This window comes from Manis pentadactyla, chromosome 6 (assembly GCF_030020395.1).
Source record: "Manis pentadactyla isolate mManPen7 chromosome 6, mManPen7.hap1, whole genome shotgun sequence".
NCBI lineage: Eukaryota > Metazoa > Chordata > Mammalia > Pholidota > Manidae > Manis > Manis pentadactyla.
In genome coordinates, this window is record NC_080024.1 from 28862840 (window position 1) to 28886689 (window position 23850).

General features: G+C 44.2%; 2 protein-coding genes across 3 annotated transcripts in view; one reads left to right on the forward strand and one right to left on the reverse strand.

Moving 5' to 3' along the window:
- Nucleotides 1-9998: 9998 nt before the first annotated feature.
- On the forward strand, nucleotides 9999-16120 carry FZD5 (frizzled class receptor 5). The gene has a single exon (XM_057503641.1). The coding sequence runs from the start codon at nucleotides 10003-10005 to the stop codon at nucleotides 11761-11763; it is 1761 nt and encodes a 586-aa protein (XP_057359624.1). The 5' UTR covers nucleotides 9999-10002; the 3' UTR covers nucleotides 11764-16120.
- A 5905-nt stretch (nucleotides 16121-22025) lies between these two features.
- CCNYL1 (cyclin Y like 1) overlaps nucleotides 22026-23850 on the reverse strand; it is a 36945-nt gene continuing 35120 nt past the window's right edge. For both annotated transcript variants that reach the window (XM_036920293.2, XM_036920291.2), the window contains one exon: nucleotides 22026-22776. In XM_036920293.2, coding sequence (XP_036776188.1) covers nucleotides 22660-22776 — 117 coding nt within the window. In that variant the 3' untranslated portion in view covers nucleotides 22026-22659. The remainder of the gene's footprint in view (nucleotides 22777-23850) is intronic.

The following is a 23850-nucleotide window of genomic DNA, read 5'->3' on the forward strand; positions in this document are numbered from 1 at the left end:
AGGGCCTTGTCCTGCTATTTGCTGCTATTGACAGAGTTTGTTAACCTAACAGTGAAAAGCAATCAGTCCTCCCCATACATGGTAGCCCTTTGATAATGGGGATTCTGTAGTGAATCTTAAAATCAGAGATAAGAAGCATTTCCCCCACTTGAGATTAGAAAGTGAAATTCACTAAGAGAAAAACAGGATACACAGCTGAAGAAGTAGGGGTAGAGCCCACAAAGTCCTAGGAATCACAATTGTTGTAGGAGTACTTAGCAGACCAGAAAATAAGTGAAATGTGTCCAGGCTGAGTGAGACTGAATACTTTCCCAAAGCCCCAAATGCTTGCTGCTTTTTCTTCTTCTGTGTGGAGAATAAGGATTGGGAAGAGATCTCAGACTGTTTTGAGATTCACAAAAATAGTTCCTACCGCACAGCTCACTTCCCAAGGTGGCCATGCAGCAGAAACTGTCACCTGCCCATACATTCTTGTCACTTGGCATGAAGCTATCTTAGCACAAATGTCCAGCACTGCAACTATGAGACCTGATAGGCTCATGGAAGCAAAGTCGAAGGAGCTCTAGGTGTGCACCCCCAAACAGAAGGGGCTCAGGCTGCAAGAAGAGTCACAGCAGGAATAGATTTTAAGTAACTGAAGCCTAGTTCAGATTCAGTTTTTGGAAAAACTTAACGTTTGTTTATTAAAAAATAGAGAACGTTTTTAGGGGGAAGGGGGGAATTTCCCCAGCCCCACTTAGAGCTAAAAAGGCAAACTCTTGAGAGTACAAAATTTTTCTTCCCAGGAATTCATGTAGTAGAGATTTCAAAATAACTAGTAAATACATAGAATTCACAGAATGTTAGAGGCAAAAGTTTGCCACAGGACCCTCTGGTTGAATCTCATTCTATAGCTGAGGAAACGGAGGCCCAGAGAGGTTAAGTGTTACGCCCAAGGGCACACAGCTGACGCACAAGATGACACTTGAATCCAGATTGCCCCAAAACAGCCAATGTTCATCCCAACACATTGTGCTCCATTTCCCAGCACCACAAGGGGTGACCCATTGCCTCCTACAGAATTTGGAGACCGTTTTTTAAATCCTTGGCGCTAAAGCTGTGACTGATTAGAATAGAGTGTTCCACCACCTTTCAGTCACCAGCTGAAATCCACTGCTCCTGGTCACAGCGGACAAGAGGCCTTCAGGGTGACCAGCTCAAAGAAAGATTATTGTCTCAACTCAGTTCTCTGCCTCTAGGTACCCACGAAATGGAAATCGCTTTACTTGGAGAAGAACAAGAGGACAAGATGAGATGAAAAGAAAGCATGTTTAAAATGGATAAAAGGAAGTACTTTCTTCCCCACTACACACAATTGACCCGGGGAACTCACTGCAGCAGGATATTAAGATCAATGGTGAAGATTTGTGTGTTAAAAGATTAGACATTTCCCATGCATCTCATCAACAGCGAGACTTAACAGGATGAAAGTAAGGCGGATGAAAGTCCTCAAGCTTCTGTGTGTGCGCTGATCACCAACGGGGGCAGGTAAAAAGAAAAAAGTTGTCTACTAGGTCATCTAAGATTTCACCAGAAGGCACATTTGGGGGTATTCCAGTCATTGCTACTGTGTCACAAACCACTCCAAACTAGTGGCATTAAACCAAGAGACATTTTATTATTTTCACAGATGTGATGGATCAGGAATTTGGGAAGGGCACAGCAGGGATGGCCTGGCTCTGCTTCATGATTATCTGGGACCTCAGTTGGGAAGAGCTGAACAGCCACGGGTGACTTCTGGAATTATCTGGAAGCTTCTTTACTCATAGGTCAGATACCTGGCCTGGGATGCCTTGAAGGCTCACTCAGTGGGACTCTCAGCTAGAGCATCTTCATGCAGGTCCCAAGAGGGAGTGTCCCAAGAGGGAGCATTTCAAAAAAACAAGTGTTTGTCCAAGAGAATCGGGTGGAAGCTGCACAGACATTTGTGACCTACCCATGGAAATCCCAGCGCATCACTTTCAACAAACTCTACTGGTCAAGACAATCACAAGTCCACTGAGATTCAAGGGGAGAGGACTTAGGACCTCCTATTTGCCTCCCCTTTGGGGAATGTCATCACATTGCCAAAGAACACATGGGATGGGAGAAGTTTCTGCAGCGGAAAGCACAATCTCCCAGGGAAGCTGGAAGATGTGAGATGGCAAGAACACACAATCTAGTGGAAAAAAATGATATATGAACAGATAGTCACAGTACAATAAAGTAAATTTCAAAGTAGTTATTTCTCTTTCTCATAAATGCTGCCATAAGAATTGCTTTTCCTTTTGATAAGAGTCATCACATTTACATTTTTTCATTTATTTTCTGTCTTCCCATGATACTGGACTCTCCAAACATTGAGTTCCCTGCTGTATCCCCCCATAATAGGTACTCAGTAAATATTTATTGAAAAAGTGGATGAGTAAAATGCTATAGTAGAGGAGTGGCAGAAAGGCTGTGGGAATATAGGAAGTAACAAATAACTCAGCTAGACAGAAGTGACATTTCAGTGGGTCTTAAATGCTTTTGAAGGATGAATAACATTTTTTGTTGAATAAAGGGAATAATTTTTTGTCTTTAAATGTCTTCAGAGACTTCCATTAGCCTGGTTTAAGTGGGCAGATCCTCATCCTAAGTATTCAGACTGCACATAGTAGCTACGGCAAGTGACAGAAAACACTGACTCGACTGGATTAAAAAACAGACAGTGTATCGCATCATCTTGCAAGAAGGCTGGAGGCAGTCAGCTCAGGCAGCCTCAGCGTCATCCTTCTACTAGGTGCTGTCTGGGCTCTTTCGGGCTTGCAAGATGGTGCCCACAGTGCAGAAAAACCAATACCCAACAGGAGAGAGGGCTGTTTCTCTTTTGTGTGTCTCCTGACATACTTGACTCACATTGGCCCTCTCCCTTTGGGGCCAGAACTGTGCCCCATGCGTATATGTGACTTAAATACTGAAAAGAAGGGGAGCAACGTGACCAGAGGGACTAACCATGGGTCATATCTTGGGGCTTGAACTGGAGCTCCTGCCCCTCCTGAAGCACATGGCTATGCAGAAAAGGACAGATTCCCAAACAAAACAAAAAGCTGGTGTTCTGTTAGGAAGGGAAAAGGGGACATGATTCTTGGGTAGGTAATCAACAACGTTTGCAACACTAACTTGAAGAAGGTCAACGTCCTGTTCTCATTGTGGACGAATACCAGCCAACAGTTCTGCTTATTCCTTTTTGTGCGGTTTGCTCATTTCCTTTCCCCTTCTGCATTAGCAGTTGAATGATTCAAGCATTATAGCAATGAAATAAAGTTATGTGTAGGGTGTATGTGTGAATCTAATTAATTATAAAATATGTTTATTAGACATGGGTGCACTTTCAGGTAAAACCCTTGATTCAGATGCTTCTGTAACTCCCTGGGAGCCTAGTCGTGCCCAGCTGTCCACCACTTGGACTGGGTTCTTTTGTGGCCTGATGTCCTTTACTTGTACTGATTCCTCTGTCTAGGAAGCGTTTCTCATTTTTTTCACGTGTAGCGCATACTGAGGATTGCCTCTTCAGGCCTCCACACTATCCTTTTAGTTGGAGCTCTCGGAAAATTCAAGACTACATTTCCCAGACTCCTCCGCAGCTAGGGTCTATATGTGAAATAAATTCCTTCCTCCAGGTGTACTCCTGTGAGATCTGACAGGCAGATGCAAGCAGAAGGCATATTTCTGCTGCTGTTCCTGCAGACAGGCAAGGTTCCAGAGGTAAAGTTCAGAGGCATTTAACGCCATGGAATTTGGGTCCTGTCCCCATTCTAGTCACCAATTTTGTGTGTGTGAAAAACAGTTTTCCCAGCAGCACCATCCTCACTTCTGGAACATAGCTACTATAGTGGACACTTGAACTCAATAGACCAGGGGAAGCCTCCGACTTCTGCCCCTCCAGTCCTTCAACAATTTTGTCAGCCCCTGCTTGATTCTTATATTAAATCTTGCTCTGCTTGAAATACCTGGAGTTGTTTCTACTTCCTGTACTAAACCCTAACTCGTATTCAGCTTCCCAGTCACAGCCTGGGTCTCCCCTGAGCTATCAGTTTGGGCACTCTGGGCTCCTACCATGCCCTGCCTGGTGAGTCCATGCCACATCAACTTTGTTCCCTTAGCACCAGGGCTTGGCTCACAGCATGTGCTGCTTCAGTATTTGCTGACCTGATGAAGCATCCTTTGCCAAGATACCAGGAAGTTTCTGAAATCTAATTTAAGGGGCACCCCCCATCAGGCCAGATGTGCAAAGCCCAGAGAACAGGCTGGCTCTTGAGTTACTCTAGATTTATAGAATCCAGAACCCTCAGCTTTTCCACACTTTAGCTCCCACACATTAGAAGCCACACCAGAATTGAAGATTTGACCTGGTCCCCAGGAAAGTGATGCTAAGGGAACGAGGGAATTTGCTTATCTCAAGATTTATCATCTGGTGGTTCTCAGGACCATCTACTACTGGCCCAACAAGGCTTGCAATTCATTACAGCATGGGCTTCAGAGTCAAGAAGTTGGATTATAGGCTTGTGCAACAAGTTACTTAACTTGTCTGGACCTCAGTTTCTTCATCTATAAAATGGGGGTAATAATATCAACCTTACAGGATTCTTAAAGGGAAAAGAGACAATATGTGTAAACTGCTTAGAATAGTGCACACACATTGGAAATGCTCAATACCCATCAGATGCTATTGTTATAGTCATCATTGTTAACTGTATCATCATTGTGCCACAATTTTGCTGCTTTACGTAAGTTTTCCTTCAGCCCAAACAGACTCAGATGCAATTAGACTAGAATGCACTTCTCTATACCATCTTCCAAGGTGTCCTGTTTTACATACTATTATGATTAACCCTTTTTGCAGAAGATCCAGGCAGGCCCATGTTTGAGTCTATATTATGTAAATAACAAAACGCCCTGTGTCCATTGGTTCTTGATCCTAGTTGTAAATCAGAATTACCTGGAGAGTAAAAAACAAGATAGCAACAGAAGAAAGGAAACTAAAAAACAGTATCTGGATCCCTTAACCACAGATTCTGATTTAATAGGCAAAGCATCCATGGCTCTTACAGCTCCCCAGGTGATTGCAATGTGCAGCTAAGAGCTACTACTCAATGTGAGAAAGATTAGCACTTCCATTACCTCTGGATGAAAAGAAAGAAGCTTTTACTTTCCTATAATCTCTACCACGGTGAGGGAGGGAGAGGACTAAAGATTATAGTTGAGTTATTCCACTTACAATGTGAACAAGACATTCGAACCTGGATAAATGACCCATCATTTTAATCCTCTGGTTGCTGTCTTGGTTTCTTGTCTGGAAGTGTCTGATCTAATGAGAGAAGGAGAAGTGCTCTAGGACATGTGAGGAGCTAGTCTGGAGATGCCTATGTGGGATTCGTGTTGGCCTCTGTCCATCTATACTGCGCCAGAACTCTGGGTGCTTGCACACACATGGGCTGCTTGCTGAGGTCAGGTGTACGCACTTTGATCTGGGAAAATAAAATGATTCCTGCTTTGGCATAATATTTAGCTAATATCTAAATACTAGAGATAGCTGGTGACAGCTGAAAGTGCATTTAGACATAAAGTACATCTAAAAATGTAGCTTTTTTTGTTCTCTTATTAAAGTAACATACAAAAGAAAATATAGAAGATTGGGAAATCAGAAAAACAGAATGAACCATAGTAGAAACTAATAATAATAACTAACACCTACATAGACTTACCAGTTGCTAGACATAGTTCTAAGCCCTTTACCATACAAATTCATTTACACCTCACTACAGCTCTGAAAGGAGGTAACTATTTTTAAGCCCATTTTACAGACCAGGAAAGACAACTGGAGCTGTTAGGTGATTTGCCCAAGGGAGTACAGGTAGTAAAGGCAGAGCCAACCTTTAGACTCTTCGGCATTTAGCAGGTTACCATCAACCTGGGAGGTATAGCTCATAATTGTATGTATAATTGTATGTGTAACCGAATCACTGTATTCAAGGATTCAATGCCAGTTGCTAAAGTTTCAAAAGTTCACCTCAGCTCCCATCCATTCATTCATTTCACAAATATTCATCGAAAGCATCTATGTGCAGCATACTGTTTCAGGCTTGATTATCAATATATTGAAGAGTTTACAAAGGCTACATGTCCATTCATCTCAACATAATAATATATGTATAATCAACACAAGTCCAGTGAGATTAAAAATGCTGTAACTATTCCCTGACAAAAATCCAAAACCAATGTTTCAAAACTTTTAGAATCTCACCCTTACTAGATAGAATGTTTAGCATTCTCTCTATATTTTCATCAATTAATAAACACCCATTGGACAATAATTAAGTTAAATTTCATAAATTTGGCTTTGTAGAAACATGTTTAATATAGCAATAGTGAGTGTCTTTAACTGAGAAACTTAGTGTTTGTGGGATGGATGGATGGCCACATAGAAGGACAACAGATAGATAAGAATGCTTTAATGTTGTAGATGCTTAAAAATTGCATATCAAAAACTAATTTAGTGTTCTCTAGTTTGTTGAATAATAAATTGACTCAGGAGAAACTTTTGATTTCTATCCTACCCATGGACTTAATAAGTAACTTCAAACAAGTCTTTATAGATGCCAGTTTCATCTGTTTTGAGGATTATATGAGCTAATGTAAATGAATTATTTAGCATCCTGTCTAATATGTGTTAAACAGTGAACATATTTTAAACTGCCTTTAAACTGAGGTAATATATGCAAACAAAAACAAAAATGTAAATGATACAAAAACTATACAATGCAAAATAAATCTCTTTCGGCATAGTTTTCTGCTGCTATTATTGCTATTATTAGAGATCTCCAAGCAAAAATAACATTTTACCGTTGATTTCAAAGAGAGAGGTTTACAAATAAGTAGATAACATCGTCGGAGTCAGAACAAAGTGAAATAACACAAATATTCTGGCTAAATTCCAGTGTGAGTGATTAGCATTCTCCAACTTCAAATAATTTTTATTATTAGCCAACACTTGTCCATCCCCACTAATACACACGTTGCATAAAGGGCACAGAAGGAGACAGCCCTCCCTAGGCATGTTCACAGTGTACATACTTTCCACTGAGGGTTTCCCTTTCTTTCTGATTGCTATTCCATCGCTGTCAACTCCCACTACTTTCAACCCTGGGATGTTCGCCGACCCAGAGTGCCAAGTACTTTCAAAGGACAAAAGAGATAAAATATGAACACCTGTAGAATTCCAGGGAATGAAAGAGGTAATGTACATTTTAAACATATTTATTAACAGTTCCTGATGTTTGTGAAGCGTTTGGTATTTATTCCTTTTAACTTTGAGGCTAGGATTGACATACACATATTCTTCGTTATTTCCCACAAAGCCTTGTTGATAAACAGGAGGGAGAAGGCTGTTGTGCAACTTAGTCTCCCAGTCTGTGCAAACGGGATCGAGAATAATAGGAAGACAGTAACTGCCGTCTGTCTCAGCCCTTTCTTCTGGTCCTAAGTCCTTCAAGTCCCCAGGCCCTCCTGCCTTTTTCGCCTTCTTCCCAGTGAAAGGAAGGGGTGGGGTAGTGGGAAACAATTCAAACCCTCTTTGTAAGCGTGTGAATGAATTTCAGGAATGCTAACCACCTCAGTCTTCCACTCTAATTAGAACACGTAGAAAGGAGGCATTTTTAGGGCATTTAAAACTTGAAGAATAACCTATCTGGAGAGCTCCCGGTGTGTCCCAGCAGTCCCGGCGCCCATCAGGTCTTCCCGCGGCCCGGCGGCGCGCGAGTGCGCGGCCGAGCAGCGGGCAGCCCCAGGGGCCTGGCGCCTGCCCTTTGCAGAGCCCCGAGCCAGCTCTGCTTCTCTCTGCGGGCGACTTTGGAACTGCCTTGGATTTTAAAACCTCGACTGATAAAGGACTGACATCTCTCGAGTCTTCCAAACACAGAAAGAAAATCACCTTCTTGTTACAAGATTTTGTTACGAAATGCAAAAGCAAAAGTTGAAGCCTGGGGGTTACCGGCAGTATTGGGGAGAGTGGCTTAAATTGTGGATGCCACGGCCCAACTACCTGAGTTCGAATCTTGGGTTTGCTACTTGAGCGCCTACTATGTGCCAGGAGCTCGGAATACCGAGATGAACAAGATTGTCTAGTTTGCGGCTTTCTTGGGGAACTTCGTCAAATTTCTAAACTCCATCACCCGTAAGGAGTACCTGCCTCATAAAGTTGTAAGGATCTGAGATCTTGTCTTAAGACGTAAACGATTAACACGCTGTCCCGCAAGCAGTAAGGGCTCAATTAGAAGTCGCTCTGCTCTCAACTTGAGCTCACCTGGTAAGAGGACAGCGCAGAGGGGAGAGAAGTGCCGCGGTTAAGCGTAATTCTTTGAGCAGTTGTTTCAAACGCTGAGCTCTGGTAAGGTTGGTTGGCAGCACAGAGACCTGGTAGGGGCTCCGGAAACAAGCGTCCATAAACTACAAGGTTGCATGTAGGAAGGCGAGGCCCAACCCGCGGGCGCCGGCAGACCACGCAGAAGGGACTTTCAGGGTGGGTTTCCCGCCCCAGGTCTCAAGGCGAGATTAGCATTCGCCCCGCCTCCGTCCCTTCCAGGCCTGGGATTGGCCCGAGCTCCTCGGCAGCCCGCTCCGGGAGGGGCCGGAGGGCGCCAGGCCCGCGGGGCAGTGGGCGGAGACGCGTGGAGAGCGTGGCGGGGCGGCCCTCCAGCCGAGCCCCAGCGCAGTGGGAGGGGCCGGGGCGGGGCCTCCCGGCGGGCATTAGAGGCAGGTGACCCGGGCGGGGCGGGAGAGCCTAGTCAAGCCCGCGGCCGTGACTCCGCGGCTGCCTCCGCCGCGCGCCGTTCAGTGCCCGCCGGAGGTGGGCAAAAGGGTGAGAGAGCGCGGGGGAGGAGCCGAGCCAGGCGCGTCCTGGGAGAGCCGCCACCTCCCCCAGGAGTCCGCTGGAGCGCGGAGCCCCCTGCAGGGGGAGGAGGCGAGCAGCGAGCGGGACACGGCGGCGGGTGCGCACCATGCAGTCCCGGCAGGGCCAGCGCCGGCTGCGCGCGGTGCTGTGAGGCGGCGGGATCTCCTGTCGCCGCACACCGCCTTCCTCTCGCCCAGGTGCTGCCAGGCACGATCGCCCTTCGTCCGGCTCCCGGACCCCGGCACAACGCACGGCCTGCCCCTTGCCTGCCCCTCCCGGATCATGCGGGGGGGCCCGGAGGAGAGGGCTAGTGACCGGCCTGCGGCGACCTCGTTGTGGGGGCGATCCCCTCTCTGAGACGCCCCCACCTGCTGCCATGTGCCGCCATCTCAGTACCCAGCCTTATCGCCAAACTTTCCCGGAGCCAGCCGGGGTCTGAGTCGCGTTTCTGAGCGGAGTGTCCCAGCGGCGGACTACCCAGGCTGGCTGCGGACTGTGTCTCTCGGGATCCGCGGAGGTGAGAGCCCGCGCCTTCCCCTTCTCCTTCTTCTCCCGAGCCCTCTGCCCTTTTCTGGGGGCTGCTGAGCGCCCGCACTCTGAGGTACAGCCTGGCGGACCCAGAGGGGAGGGAGGCGGGGAGCAGAGAAGGGAGTCTGGAGTTTGGTTCCAGGAGCTGGGGGGAGGGAAGAGTGAGCGTTAACTTAGAGATCTGGAGACCGCTTGTGGGGCCTAAGCCGTTGACGCCCCTCTAATTGGGAGTGGTTGCAATTTTTCTTCTCCCCCGCCTTCTTTTTTAAAGAGTTCTTTCCCTGGAATCGGAGCCCTAACCGTCCCTCCCCAGCCCTATCCGGCGCAGTGCTGAACGCGCCTGCAGAAGCAGCTCCTTCCCGAAACAGTTTGTCGCGCGACGGACTTCTTCAAGAGGAAAAGAGGCCAACAGGTTGCCCGCCCCGGCGCCGCAACGCGAGTCCGCGGAGGGGAAGCGCCGGCCCCGGTCTCCCCTGCCCATTCTGGCCCCGCGCGGGCTGCGGGAGGCGAGGGCAGCGGGGGCTATGGCTCGGTCCGACCCGTGCGCGCCGCCCTCGCTGCTCCTGCTGGTCTTGGCGCAGCTGGCGGGCCGGGCGGCGGCCGCCTCCAAGGCCCCTGTGTGCCAGGAAATCACGGTGCCCATGTGTCGCGGCATCGGCTATAACCTGACCCACATGCCCAACCAGTTCAACCACGACACGCAGGACGAGGCGGGCCTGGAGGTGCACCAGTTCTGGCCGCTGGTGGAGATCCACTGCTCGCCGGACCTGCGCTTCTTCCTGTGTTCCATGTACACGCCCATCTGCCTGCCGGACTACCATAAGCCGCTGCCGCCCTGCCGCTCCGTGTGCGAGCGCGCCAAGGCCGGCTGCTCGCCGCTCATGCGCCAGTACGGCTTCGCCTGGCCGGAGCGCATGAGCTGCGACCGCCTCCCGGTGCTGGGCCGGGACGCCGAGGTCCTATGCATGGATTACAACCGCAGTGAGGCCACTACGGCGCCCCCCAGGCCTTTCCCCGCCAAGCCCACCCTCCCAGGCCCGCCGGGGGTGCCGGCCTCTGGGAGCGAGTGCGCCGCCGGGGGCCCGTCGGTGTGCAAGTGCCGTGAACCCTTCGTGCCCATTCTGAAGGAATCGCACCCGCTCTACAACAAGGTGCGGACGGGCCAGGTGCCCAACTGCGCGGTGCCGTGCTACCAGCCCTCCTTCAGCCCCGACGAGCGCACGTTCGCCACCTTCTGGATTGGCCTGTGGTCTGTGCTGTGCTTCATCTCCACCTCTACCACCGTGGCCACTTTCCTAATAGACATGGAACGCTTCCGCTACCCTGAGCGCCCCATCATCTTCCTGTCAGCCTGCTACTTGTGCGTGTCGCTCGGCTTCCTGGTGCGCCTGGTCGTGGGCCATGCCAGCGTCGCCTGCAGCCGCGAGCACAGCCACATTCACTATGAGACGACGGGCCCGGCGCTGTGCACTGTCGTCTTCCTGCTGGTCTACTTCTTCGGTATGGCCAGCTCCATCTGGTGGGTCATCCTGTCGCTCACCTGGTTCCTGGCGGCTGGCATGAAGTGGGGCAATGAGGCCATCGCGGGCTATGCGCAGTATTTCCACCTGGCCGCGTGGCTCATCCCGAGCGTCAAGTCCATCACGGCGCTGGCACTGAGCTCTGTGGACGGGGACCCGGTAGCCGGCATTTGCTACGTGGGCAACCAGAACCTGAACTCCCTGCGCGGCTTTGTGCTGGGCCCGCTGGTCCTCTACCTGCTGGTGGGCACGCTCTTCCTCCTGGCGGGCTTCGTGTCGCTCTTCCGCATCCGTAGCGTCATCAAGCAGGGAGGCACGAAGACGGACAAGCTGGAGAAGCTCATGATCCGCATCGGCATCTTCACGCTGCTCTACACGGTGCCCGCCAGCATCGTGGTGGCCTGCTACCTGTACGAGCAGCACTACCGCGAGAGCTGGGAGGCTGCGCTCACCTGCGCCTGCCCCGGCCCCGACGCCGGCCAGCCGCGCGCCAAGCCCGAGTACTGGGTGCTCATGCTCAAGTACTTCATGTGCCTCGTGGTGGGCATCACGTCGGGCGTCTGGATTTGGTCCGGCAAGACTGTGGAGTCGTGGCGGCGCTTCACCAGCCGTTGTTGCTGCCGCCCGCGGCGGGGCCACAAGAGCGGCGGCGCCACGGCCACCGCGGACTATGCCGAGGCGAGCGCAGCGCTCACGGGCAGGACCGGGCCGGCGGGCCCCGCCGCGGCCGCCTACCACAAGCAGGTGTCCCTGTCGCACGTGTAGGAGGCGGAGGCCGCGGGAGGCCGGGAGTTGGGGGGGAGGGGGTGTTTTGTTTGGTAGCTTTGCCAAGTTCACTTCCGTTTACCTTCCTGGTGCCGATGCCCCCTCCTGGGGCAACTTGGAGAGAGAGGGAAAAGGGGCCGTTCCAAGGGAGCTCCAGTCCCAGGACTTCTCAAACGGGCTCAGCTCACGTGTATTCTATTTTACGTCTCTTACTGCCTTTTTTAGGGGAACCTGTTTTTAATTTATATGTTGTTTTCTTAATTTTTAACTTTGTTGCATTTTGGCAGCAAAATTTATCTTTGATTTGGGGGCTTTACAAACCTAAGGTTGGCATTATAATGAAGTTCCACTGGGTTCAGGTTTCTGTGAACTGTGTGGTCTAAATTGGGAAAATATATTTCCTATATTTGTGTCTGTTTAAAAAAAATGTGAACAGTGAAAGTTTAGGTTGCATGACTGGGAGGTTGACAAGTGTGCTTTTCAGCTTGTTTCTCCTTCTACTGCTCAAGTGTCCAAAATGTTCTAAGGTGAGCAGCTTGTCCCTGTTTATAGGTCCTGAGTTAGGGGAGACCCCAAATCATACCAAGGAGGGGGAGCATAAGGCAGTTATGGACTCCCATGAGTGACAAGGTTAGGGAATAATCTCCTACTAGTGACTGTGTTCATCCTAGCTTTGTTTATCGATTCTCAGTTTCTTTTCTATCGTATGTGTCATCATTCTCATTCTTAACAGCACCAGAATTATCTTGCACAAGTTAGAGGTAGCATTATAGAGTGTCTGGTATAAATATTTGGAATCGTGAGGACCTAGGGATGGTAACTGGTTGAGCTTGAATTCTACACTGTTAAGATGGCAGCTTTGTGACACAGAAGGAGTGGGTGTTTCTTAATAGCCTCAGTGATTTCCAATTTTTAAAGAATAATAACGTGTTATAATTTTGTTGAAGGTAAACCCACTCCCTTTTTCTGAAACGGAGCTCCTTTTTAGATGGAAGGACTAAACGGGATAAACCTCCAGTGATAAATTTCTAACACTTCTCTTATCTGCTCCACCCCATCCCACCTCTTTTATCATGTTAAACAGTCTTTTTGCTTTTCTTATTCCTCCTCTCCTGGAGCGCTGTGATTAGAAACCACACCCACCCTGAATGAGGTGCATGAACTGGGGGGAGGGAGGCTGGCTACCTGTGAATAAACATTGGCAGCAATGAGGGAAAATAAGTGTCCCTGGACTTTGGACTAGCTTGTAGCCAGATAGTCCCAAAGCAGCAAGACCTTGTTCTCTGCAGTCTCTGAAAACAAATGAGACCCTCACAAATAACACACCTGCATAAGCTTTTAAAGTAGGGATAGTGAACTGCTACAACAGGAGCAAGGCTGCTACCCTACCTCACTATATTTTCCTTTTCCTCTTTTTCTGAGGAAGCCTGGATATTGATGAGCACACACATGTGCATGCACACACACAAACACACACACTGCTGTTAGAGAACTGTTTGCTTACCTAATCTGTTTAACCATTCCTTCGTGAAGAGTGTGAGGCTGTGACTGGGGAAGAGGGGGTGACAGTGACCAGGGATTGGAGAGCTAAAATGGCTAAAGCAACTAAAATTTGAGAATGCCTCCCTAGAAAACCAGTCTAGACATTTGTGCTTCAGTTATACTAAAGTCGGAAAAGTAAGATTTAAGCCCAGGTCAATTTTCAGTTCATGGGTGCTAAGTAAACAAATGCACAGTTCTTGTAGTGGATTTAAATGCTTTTCTGGTGGGGGGAAGCCTGGTATTATTAGTTTTAAGGACTCTCAAAAGCAGTTCACGTTTATTAAAAAATGCACTGCGCTTACACACTCATGCTTGGAATCTAAGTTAAAATTTGAGTGGATTTGACAAAACCTAATACACATAGCTACAGAACTTTTTGCAAATCTTACTCCTCTACTTATTCAGAAGCTTCTTAGAACCTTGAAATAGATTCCCTTGTCTGAGGGCCAATCCCTCTCCTGTTTTTCAAGTGAGGAACTTCTCTGAGCACCTTGACCTTTCCCTCATTTAGTATGTCTTCCCAGAAGGCACATAGATTGTTCTGCAGCCTTCAGTCAATGTGCTTATTTTGGGTTGTCCCCTTTCTTCTTTTTCTTTGTGGAGGAATCTAGAAACGATGCATAGTGTATCTAAAAGTACTGGGATGAAGTAATTTCTTTGTTTTAAAGAATTGTTTTTTCATTTTGGCAACATACCATACTTAAAAAGAACAACCAATTTACCTTTAAAAAAAAAGTTAAGACAAAAAGGGTATACTAAGCCAAGGGGAGACAATATAGGCAATATTTTTGGGGGTCTAGTTGCAGACCAGCTTCCAGAGCTACCTGTTTTCAGTCTCTGTTCTCACCCTGACTCCCCCTAACCCCTCAAAAGATAAAGCCCACCTGCGCCCATGAAGTCTTACTAATATCAACCACCCCATCCCCTATGCGGGTTAGAGAAGCCAGACCTATTTATATTCATCCCTATTACTACGCGTGCAGCATGTGTGCACACGCACACACACACGCGAGTGTGTGCACACACAAGATTTTCCCTATTTGCATTTTTGTGATGCAAATAATCCATACTTAAGAAAACAGTTATAAAATGAAAGGTGGTGGAGTGGTTTAGCAACTTTTTCACACCAGCTCTGTGAAGTTGCAGAGGCTTTAGGGCCCAGTTTAGTCTCACTTGTACAGCTTCTGGGCTGTCCCTCTCATGGCTCAAATTTTCACTTGATAGATTAGGGGGCAAAGATTTAAAAGCTTGTCTAAAGGAATTAATGTGACCTCTCTGTGAATCAGTTGACCAGATTTTAGGAAGTCTTTTTTATTTATGTTACTAACCTCCTCACATTTTGGTCTAAACTGGCTGAAAATTATTTTTCTTGGTGCCTTATTGGTTTATCCTTGCAAGCCCTTTGTCATATCTTCATGTAACCATTTCCAGTGATGGGCCTCTGTGTGTGTGTGTGTGTGTGTGTGTGTGTGTGTGTGTGTGTGTGTGTGTGTGTGTGTGTGTGTGTGTGTGTGTGTGTGTGTGTTGTGTGTTAACAGTGTGTATGTACAAGCTTAAAAAATGTGCCAGCGGCATTGTTTCCAAGTGGTATTCATTAGGCTGTTTCCTTCTGGGCCAGGGCTGCACTGATCCTGACACTGGCTGCCAGGAGAAAACCTCACGGATCCCACCTCGACCCTCACTAACAGCCATGACCTGCACTCTGGAGCATGGGAGGGGAACCCCTGAGCTAGGAAATAGAGTTATATATTTTAATTAACTTCTACCCCTGCTAAAGAGGCTTCTTTACCTTTTGTGCTCCACAGAAAGACCAAGGCAGGTAGGAGGGACAAGCTTTGTGTAATTGCTTCCTAACACCAAATGTGGCCAACAGGACTGAGGACATCACAGCTGGAGGCCGGGGTGAAGTGCAGTGGCCGACAACTCCCTGCGTCCTCTGCCTGCGCTCTCTGCCTCCCAAGTCCAAGTGATCCTGGGGAAGAAACGTGCCTAGGTGGGAGGGTGGTTCTGAAAGAGAAGTTACCAAGAACATTAAATCAGGATGAAAGCAGGCAGTTTGTAAATAACAAAGTAACCTGACTTGGAACTCTCAAAGGCTTCTAACAGCTTGATGACAAATACAGGATTGATTTCAGCCAGGATACTGTCTATGGTTTATTTTAAGACAATATTATTTTGTGTTGTTACAAACTGTATGTATAGTATGTATGTGCTGTGGGTGTATATATACATAATATATATTATATATATGAAAGATTTAGTGACTTTTGATACGGGTTTGGTGCAGGTGAATTTATTACTGAGCCAAATGAGGCACATACCGAGTCAGTGGTTTGAGTCCAGGGCATTCAATACTTTTTAATGATTTCCATATATGTCTAGTGCCTATCATGCAATATCATCACTAGCATGTCCAATCCAGAACTACCGAATCAGAGCCAGTGATACTGTATTTGTAGACAATCAACTTGAATCTATAAATTATTAATGGTAGATGATTATAATTCAAAATCCATAGCATTAACAAAAGAAAACCCAGAGCATCTTGGTAAGAAGTTTTGTTTTTGTTTTGTTCCTGGGAATGAGTAGAACAGCAGTTGTGGTTGGTTATGTTAGTCTCAAATACATAATTTGCTGACATTATTTCAGAAAAAAATTTGTATTTGTGGGAAGATAAAATAATGATTTGAGATTTTTATCAAATACAGAGTAGTTATTTATGAAAAACAAAGAAATGTCTATTTTTGTTTCTTTGTTCCCACTTACTGTAGATAAATTTTAAAGTGCATTAAAGCAATGATAAAGAAAATAAAAAGATGCTGTAGACGTTTTTTTCTCCTCACACTTTTATGGAGTCACACACTGCTTTCTAAGAGTATGAGGAGATATGTGGATTCTAACTTCATGATCAAATTTCTCCGATGTACTTAAAATGTAAGTGGCAATGTTTTTATTACTAAGATGATCAAACAAATTCCATTTGCCAGAAGCAGAACTAATGAAAACATGTCTTACTTGGATATACTTCATAGGTTTCTCCTGCCGATCCTGTGGTTGTTTCATGATTCACTTGAAGAAATGAAGAGAATACACGTAAGAATGGAGATAATGCCTGAGATTGTGTCCTGTCCTGTTGTATCAACTCTCTACTCCATACTGAACAGAGGTGTCTGAATAGAGGTGGTGCTATCGTTCTGTCTGGTTAGGGGACAGAAACTCCCAAAACTTGATCATTCAGCAGCTAGATCCACAACTTGGTATTAAGCTCTCGGTACAAGTCAGGGAGTCCAGATAAGAGGATATAAAATTGATTTGGAGTTGATACTTCCTTGATAATCTACACAGATACTGTTGTCAGAGTAATTTCTACTGATTGCTGCTTTGGCAAAATGCAGACTAGTTGCTGGTCTACCAACCACCTTGTGTTAATGTCTAGCATGTCAGTGTCAGTGTTCTCCAGCAGGGCTCTGAGGCCTAAGTATGTGCTGGAATATGGTAGTTAGGAGTTCAACATGCTGTTTGGGAGAGATAAGACAAATCCATTAAGAGGTGAATAACAATATGAGAGTATGTAATTTAATGTCAATGAACATTATTAGATTGGTATATAAGTTTGGGCAGTTGGAAGAAAAAGAATTGAAAATACAGTAGTTGAGCTGGATTGTGAAGGAAGAGCAACTGTACCTTTACATGTACAGGACCCTAGTTGGCCCATCTTCCCAGTGTTTTCTCATTGCTCCAGGGGGAAAGGGCAAAGTCACAAGCTAGAGCCATAGTCCACAACAGGACCGTAAGGACTTAGCAGGTTGGAGAAAAAGGTGTACCCAGAGGAGTACTGGTATGCTCCTTTTAGGGATGTAGTTACCAAGCTCTTTGTCACTGATGGAAACAGGATTGGGAGGTGGTAGAGGGTTGTGCTCATAAACTTGGGGGCTAGACTGCTAGGGATTCAAATCCCAGCTCTACCACCACTTAAGGACTGTGTGATCCCAGACATATTACTTAACCTTCTAGTACTTCAGTTTTCTCATCTGTGAAAAGGGGATAATAAGAGTACCTATTAGAGTTAAGAGGATCTAAAGGATTAAGTCAGGTTAAGGCTGAGTTAAGGTAAATACAGGAAGGAGGGAAGCAGCTGTTCTGGCATGAAATGGAAAAAGAATTGAAAGACTAGGTTTTCAAATTTGAGTCTGCGTAAGAATCATTCAGGGTCCCTCTTTAAAAATGTAGATTCCTAGGCCTCAGCTCCAGGAACTGAGATTCAGTAGGTCTGGGGCCGGATAAACTTTTTTTTTTTTTAAAGTAAACTTTACTTCGGAATTATTTTAGGCTTACAGAAAAGTTGCAAGTATAACTCATAGTTCTTGTATGCCCCTTGCCCCTTTTGCCCTAATGTTAACATATTACATAGTACCTCTGTCAAAACATGAGAAGTCAACATTGACACATCACTTTTAACTCCAGACCTCATTTGGACTTCACCAGATTTTCCACTAATGTTCTTTATCTATTCCAGGATTCCACAATAGAGAATCTTTGTTTTTCATATGTACTTTCAGTTGATGAAAGGTATGTGGTCGGGGGACCACATCTTGAGAAACACTAGGACATGTGTAGAACTGAGCAAGGTCAAAAAGCCCCATCCTACATTAGGGAGATGAATGCAATTTTGGAGCAGAAGGGAATAAATAGGCAGAGGGGGTGGGTATAGGAGACTGTGGAATAGAATCCCCTTCATTAGATGAGAGAGGTTACCTTAAGAAGTAAGGCATGTTCCTAATGCTAGATGAAGTGAGTTTTGGAGTTTGGAAGGGTGGTGGCGCTGCCTAGACTAAGGAGATAGATACATTTAGGGTTGTGGGCAGGTCAGAGCAGTCAGCAAGTGAAATAGGGGACCCTGCTTTGGGGAGCACAGGAGGGCTCAAACAGGTGGCTAAAGAAGATAACAAGGGGACAGTTAGTTTGTGAGCCACATAAATCCTGCATTTCCTGGAATCTGGTGATGATGATTTGCAAATGTGACCCAGTAGTAACAAACATCAGGCACTGCCAAATTGGGCACTAGCAGAATGGTCTAAGGGGGGAAGGCTGAGAGGATCTTGTTGAGGGTGGGCCCCTAGTAGCAGTGGGATGTGGGCCTCTACCTTTCTCAGTTTCCACTGTGAGGCAATAAAGGGGCCATCACTTAGAGGGCTAGAAGTAAGTAAGGCTGTAGAACTGAGAATGCTAAGAAGGAACTGTTTTAAGAAAAAGCTTGCAGAGTAGGTGGAGGTCTTGAAATAGCTTCTATTGATATTCTCAAAGAGGTAGACTTGGAGGCTGTCACTGAATTTCTCTAATCAGCTCCCTGTGACAACAGTTACAGTCATCTCTTAACCTGCTCCTTTTTAAAAGAATGTTGACCCTTTTTCACTGGATTGGAGATTCCTATTAATTTGGATACTATTTTGCTTTCCTAGTTCTTTCTGTACCGGAGAGATCCTATACCACAAACTAGTGTTCTTAAAATTTGTTTCACATTAAAAACATGTCTCGTCTGCCAAACCCAGTTAGAATAGTGGAAGTTGCCTCAGAAACCAAACAGATTACACCTTTGCATTAGGGGAACAGGCTTTGCTAAAGGGCTCCTGGATCTTTTGTACTCTTGCTGGCACAACATCAGTGGACCTGGCCAGTTAAGTGGCTAACAGTTAAGACTTTAGGTAACATAATCCTTAACTTGATAGATGCTGGGTGTGATCTGCAGATTCTGCATAAAAGCTAGCACTTACCTGGGAGAGTCTGCCAGCTGTCAAGTGCTTTTCCAAGTAGTTCTATAGTCAAGAATGCAGCTTCTGGGTAAGGGAACAGTCATAGTCATTTTATATGTGGTTAGAAGGCTTGGGTGATGAAAGATTTGAGCTAGCCTACAAGCTGTAGCTACTTTTCCAAAAACATTGCATAACCTGAATACAGGGTGAATTGTTTTCCAGTAAGTACTGGCTTCAGCACTTTTAAAATCCAGGAATAGAGTATTTATAGTTATAGGGAAACTAAATCAAGAAATGAAAATGAACCTTGGGCTGTCATAAAACCAGGATTCACTCCTGTTGGATTTCAGTAATGCCTGGGCATTCGGGATACGGTAAAAGTAAATGTGAAAGGGCCACTGTTCTCTGACCAGAAACACTGGACCCTATGTAGTTGTTTTAGGGTGAACCATATGAAATTATGATAGGCAACCACTTTTAATCTATAAAAGTGGCAATTTAATTTGGTCTAAACATGTATTTCAGACCTGTCTTTTCCTTATAAAGAAACAATACTTAAAAATTTTCAGTTCACAATATGCCAGAGTTAAAATTTCATTGAGGAAAAAAACTAAAAATGAAAGTAAGTTTTGAACTGAAGCAATGTCAGATAGTCTTTTATAGTCTCACTACTTTAGGGAACAAGCCCTTCCTAGGTATAAAACCCTGAGAAAACTGCCAGTTACCACCCTATAGTTTCCATGCCCCAGGACATTTGTCAAAGAACCTATTTTTAGTAATGTTTACATTTTTACCCAAGGTTGACTCAATTTCCCATTTATCATAATGGCTGTATTGCCTTCTAGCATTGAAGCTAAAGGGGAAAAGAGCAATTTCTAGTGATTCTGCTTATCCTACCAACTTGTTTTTAAGCTAGAGTCATGTCCAGTGTCCCTTCCCAAATGTTTTTTCTAACCTTTGACTACTCATATATATCAACATTTCTACTTAGTAACTAGCATGTTACTATAGGGTGCAAACTATCTTATAAATGAGTGGTTTGTGATTTTTTTTTTCCTTCTAAACTAAATTCAATCATCTGTCCTAGTCAGAAACTTATTAAGAATAAAGTGATCACTTAAAGATTTGACCTTAGGTAGTAAATTAATGTGGATGAAAATACAGCAATACTGTCAGGATTTACTGTTACGCAAGCTGAGTGACTACGGCTTTAGTTTTAAAGAAACCTACAGAAATTTGGTATATTTCTAATGGAAATGTAAGTTTGAAGACAGCATTTTAAAGTCAAATTATGTGACTTCTCTTCACAGCAGCCATAATTCTAGTTCCCTGATCTTCCATTCTTTCCCGTGTAACTACTTAAAATCCTCAAATACTCACATTCTGATTCCATAGTATTCCTGTAATTCCTCTCCTGGCGTAGTCTACCTAATTTTATCTTGGCACAATAATGACTACTCAAAGATGCCATTTAATTAATGCACTATGCCCCTAAGTACTGTGGCCAGTGATTTTAAGCATACTAAATTATCTTCGTTGAAGAGAGCATAACCAAAGAAATAAATCACTACATTTTAGTAGTGGTCAAACCAACTCATAAATGGTCATGTATCATTAGCTTACTGAAAAAGGTTAGGCAGAGATGTAATGCTAAGTGAATCAAGAAAAGTGTTACAAACATTCTAACCATATTTTAATTAAAATAGAGTTTATTAGCTTTTCTTTTAATATAAACATGAGGAAGAAAAACCACATAAGTTGTAGCATTGTTTTCAAAATAAAACTGCAATCAATATTTGAATCTCCAGGCTCTGAACTCCATAAAGAATGTTTTTTGAGGTGGTAGATTGTAATATTTTATATATCATTGCCATTTATGTCTCTGTCCTTTAAAAATGATGAAACCTGCAGCACTCAATACAATGTGAAGCCTTGCTATACTGCAAAAGTATTCCTGGCCCAGAAATGCTTTGTTTACAGTACGCAAAATTCCTAGGATTACATTGGAGAAGTTAGGAGAAAAGTTTTATATAGTGAGAACACTAATCTTTTTTTACTATTTCAAATTTGGTGACGCTACCTATCTCCTAAAAATGTGAGGTAAAGGTTCATAAGGTTTATGTCTCCTCTTAAAGAGCAGGACTTGAAATGAGATGCCCACACCCAGACTGACATATAGGATAGAAAAGCTGTTTTATATCATCTACTCTCATGTCACTACTATTAGGATCCAGTTCCTTTCAATTTATTACATGTGAATTAACAGTGTTCTTCATAATCTTCCTTTACCAGATGTAGAAAAAGTAAACTTAGGCGATCAAAGTAGGTAAATAGCCTACCTATGGGCATGCCCATGAAGACAGAAGGTATCCCTAGAGGCTTACTAGTAGGGTATGAGTTCTGAGACTTGGGGAAGTACAAATGCTACAAACTTACAAACATCACTGGAAAGGTTAGTTACATTTCTTTTAACTTAGTTTTGTAAATTTTAAATATTAAGCTTGTAATTTTAATTTTGTTTCAGTCCGTGTTTGCCATCTTCAAGAGGGACTGAAACAAAAAGTTAAAATTGAAAGCTTAGTGTTTAAAATTTACAAAACTAAGTAAGTTTAAAAGAAATGTAACTAACCTTTGCAGTGATGTTTTCTAAGTTGTAGCATTTGTACTTCTTCAGCAATGCCTGGAGGGTCCAAGCACATCATATCTATATTAAAGCTTAAAATTTCACTGAGACTTGGCGGGACACCTTCTATTTCACTACCTGCTCATTACTGTTGGACTACCATGTTGGTTGGAATTATGAAAATAGCTCTTAATACATGTATTTAACAGAGAGGAATATCATCAGAAAATGAGAAGCACCATTATAGTTCACAAAAAATGTAGCATGGACCCAAAAGCAGACAATAACTGATACTTTCTGTTTATGATCCCAAACTTGGCAATAGGCAAATAAGTAGTGCTTGCAAAGAATCTGAATGACAAGTGTTTATTCAGCAGCTTTTTGGTTTAAACTGATTGCTAATAATGACTGGCAGCTTTGATGATATAATAGGGAGGAAAAACTCTTCAATTCCTAACAATGCTACTGTCTGTTCCTAAGTGGCTTCATGAGTTATTAGGAGTCCCATGTTTTTAATGGTAATACTGCATATTGATTCTATAGGAATATGCAGCAATACTGGGGTGGGGCAAATAAAATAGGAAAATAGAAATGAACAGGGGCAAGAAAAATAGGAAAAACATAGAAGTTATATAGTTAGTGTTTTCAAAGTCTAAAAATTTAAACTATTAATTAAAAAAAACCTCATATGGTTCACAGTTATCAGCCTACATAGTAAGCAAATATCTGTGTGTGTGTTGGGAGCTATCACTCTGGAGTGGTTTTTATAACTCTGTTTACATTAAAAAGGACAGAAGAGTGTGTTGCATTGACAAGGTCCCATTCTTTCCTGTGAGCACAGTGCTTCCTGTCCAACAGTCTCTTGAATTCGAGGTCTTTCTTTTAGGTGAAAATACTATTTTTGCTGGTTTTTGAGCAGGAGAGGTGACATTTCTCCAGTCTTGTAGATGAGGGGTTTGAGACGTTACAACCCCTTCTCCCTTAAGAGAGGATGGCATTAGAGCGCCGAACACCAATGACGTTTTCAGCGCTGAAAGACCTTCTCATAGCAGCTCTACACAACTCTTTGTATTTGTCTTCACACAATCTGGAAATGGCCTGGGAGAGTCAATCAAATAGAACACAGGTTCAATTAAGTAAAAAAAAAAAGTGTTTCAACCTTAAAAAAAAAAGCATCATTGATAAGCCACACATCCACACCTTTAGGCAGGTCATAGCTTGTGCTACTTTGAATGGCTGAGGTCCACACTCCCAGGTTCTGGGGTGCTACTTCTCTGCCAGCTCACTCAGGTGGTATCCTTTCAGGGCTATGATTAGGTAGCCAGGCCAAGGAGGAACCTAGTTACTTAAAAACTGGGTTCCCAACGGTGTCCAAGGTATTGTGACAGGCTCCTGACAGCAGTATCATCTGTTGTTACCTGTATACTTGTTCCCATATCACACGTACACTTGGGGAAATCAGTGTTTTCTAGCTAGTCAACTTCTACCCAGTCTTCATTAGTTACTATACACTCCAAGCAAATTTTAATGAGGCAAGTGTGTGCTGCATTTTATTGGAAGCTCTGAGAGGTCTGAAGCACCAAATGGTGAAATTTCACTTACACATTAATTATGGTAGAAAAATGTCTTATTCTGAAATATCACAAAAAAGTGTCAACTTTAAATGTATCCATTTCAGCTGTGAATAATTTTACTGTATATTCAAGTCATGAGCCATAAATATTAGCCTTATGTACATTACCATTTCCATTAATAATCTGTATACTTTCTACATCCAGTATTTGAAACACACATTATACATCTGAACTACATAAGTCTCTCCTAAGTTAGCCACTAATGTACTGTCTAGTAAACTTATGGCAGTGAACTGTGATATATATAGAAAACAAACATGAATTTGCAAACTGAGTAAAAGACAGTTAAGAGTGGTAACTAGGCTGTATGTAGATATGATTGGAGATAAAATAAATTATCCATATATGGTTATGTAGAAGGGTAGAGGTTCAAATGGACCCTTAAGAACAGATTAAATTTGATTTAAAATATTCTGAATTATGGACACAGAAGATATCTGTAATTATTTTAATAATGTGGATCTTTGCATAAATCATAAAACACCCAGGAAATATGATGCCAAAGGGTTAATAAGCTCTTCAGTGTGTTAATTTAGAA

What these genes read in the sequence shown, in the direction of transcription:
- FZD5 (XM_057503641.1), top strand. Translation starts at nt 10,003, where the DNA reads ATGGCTCGGTCCGACCCGTGCGCGCCGCCCTCGCTGCTCCTGCTGGTC.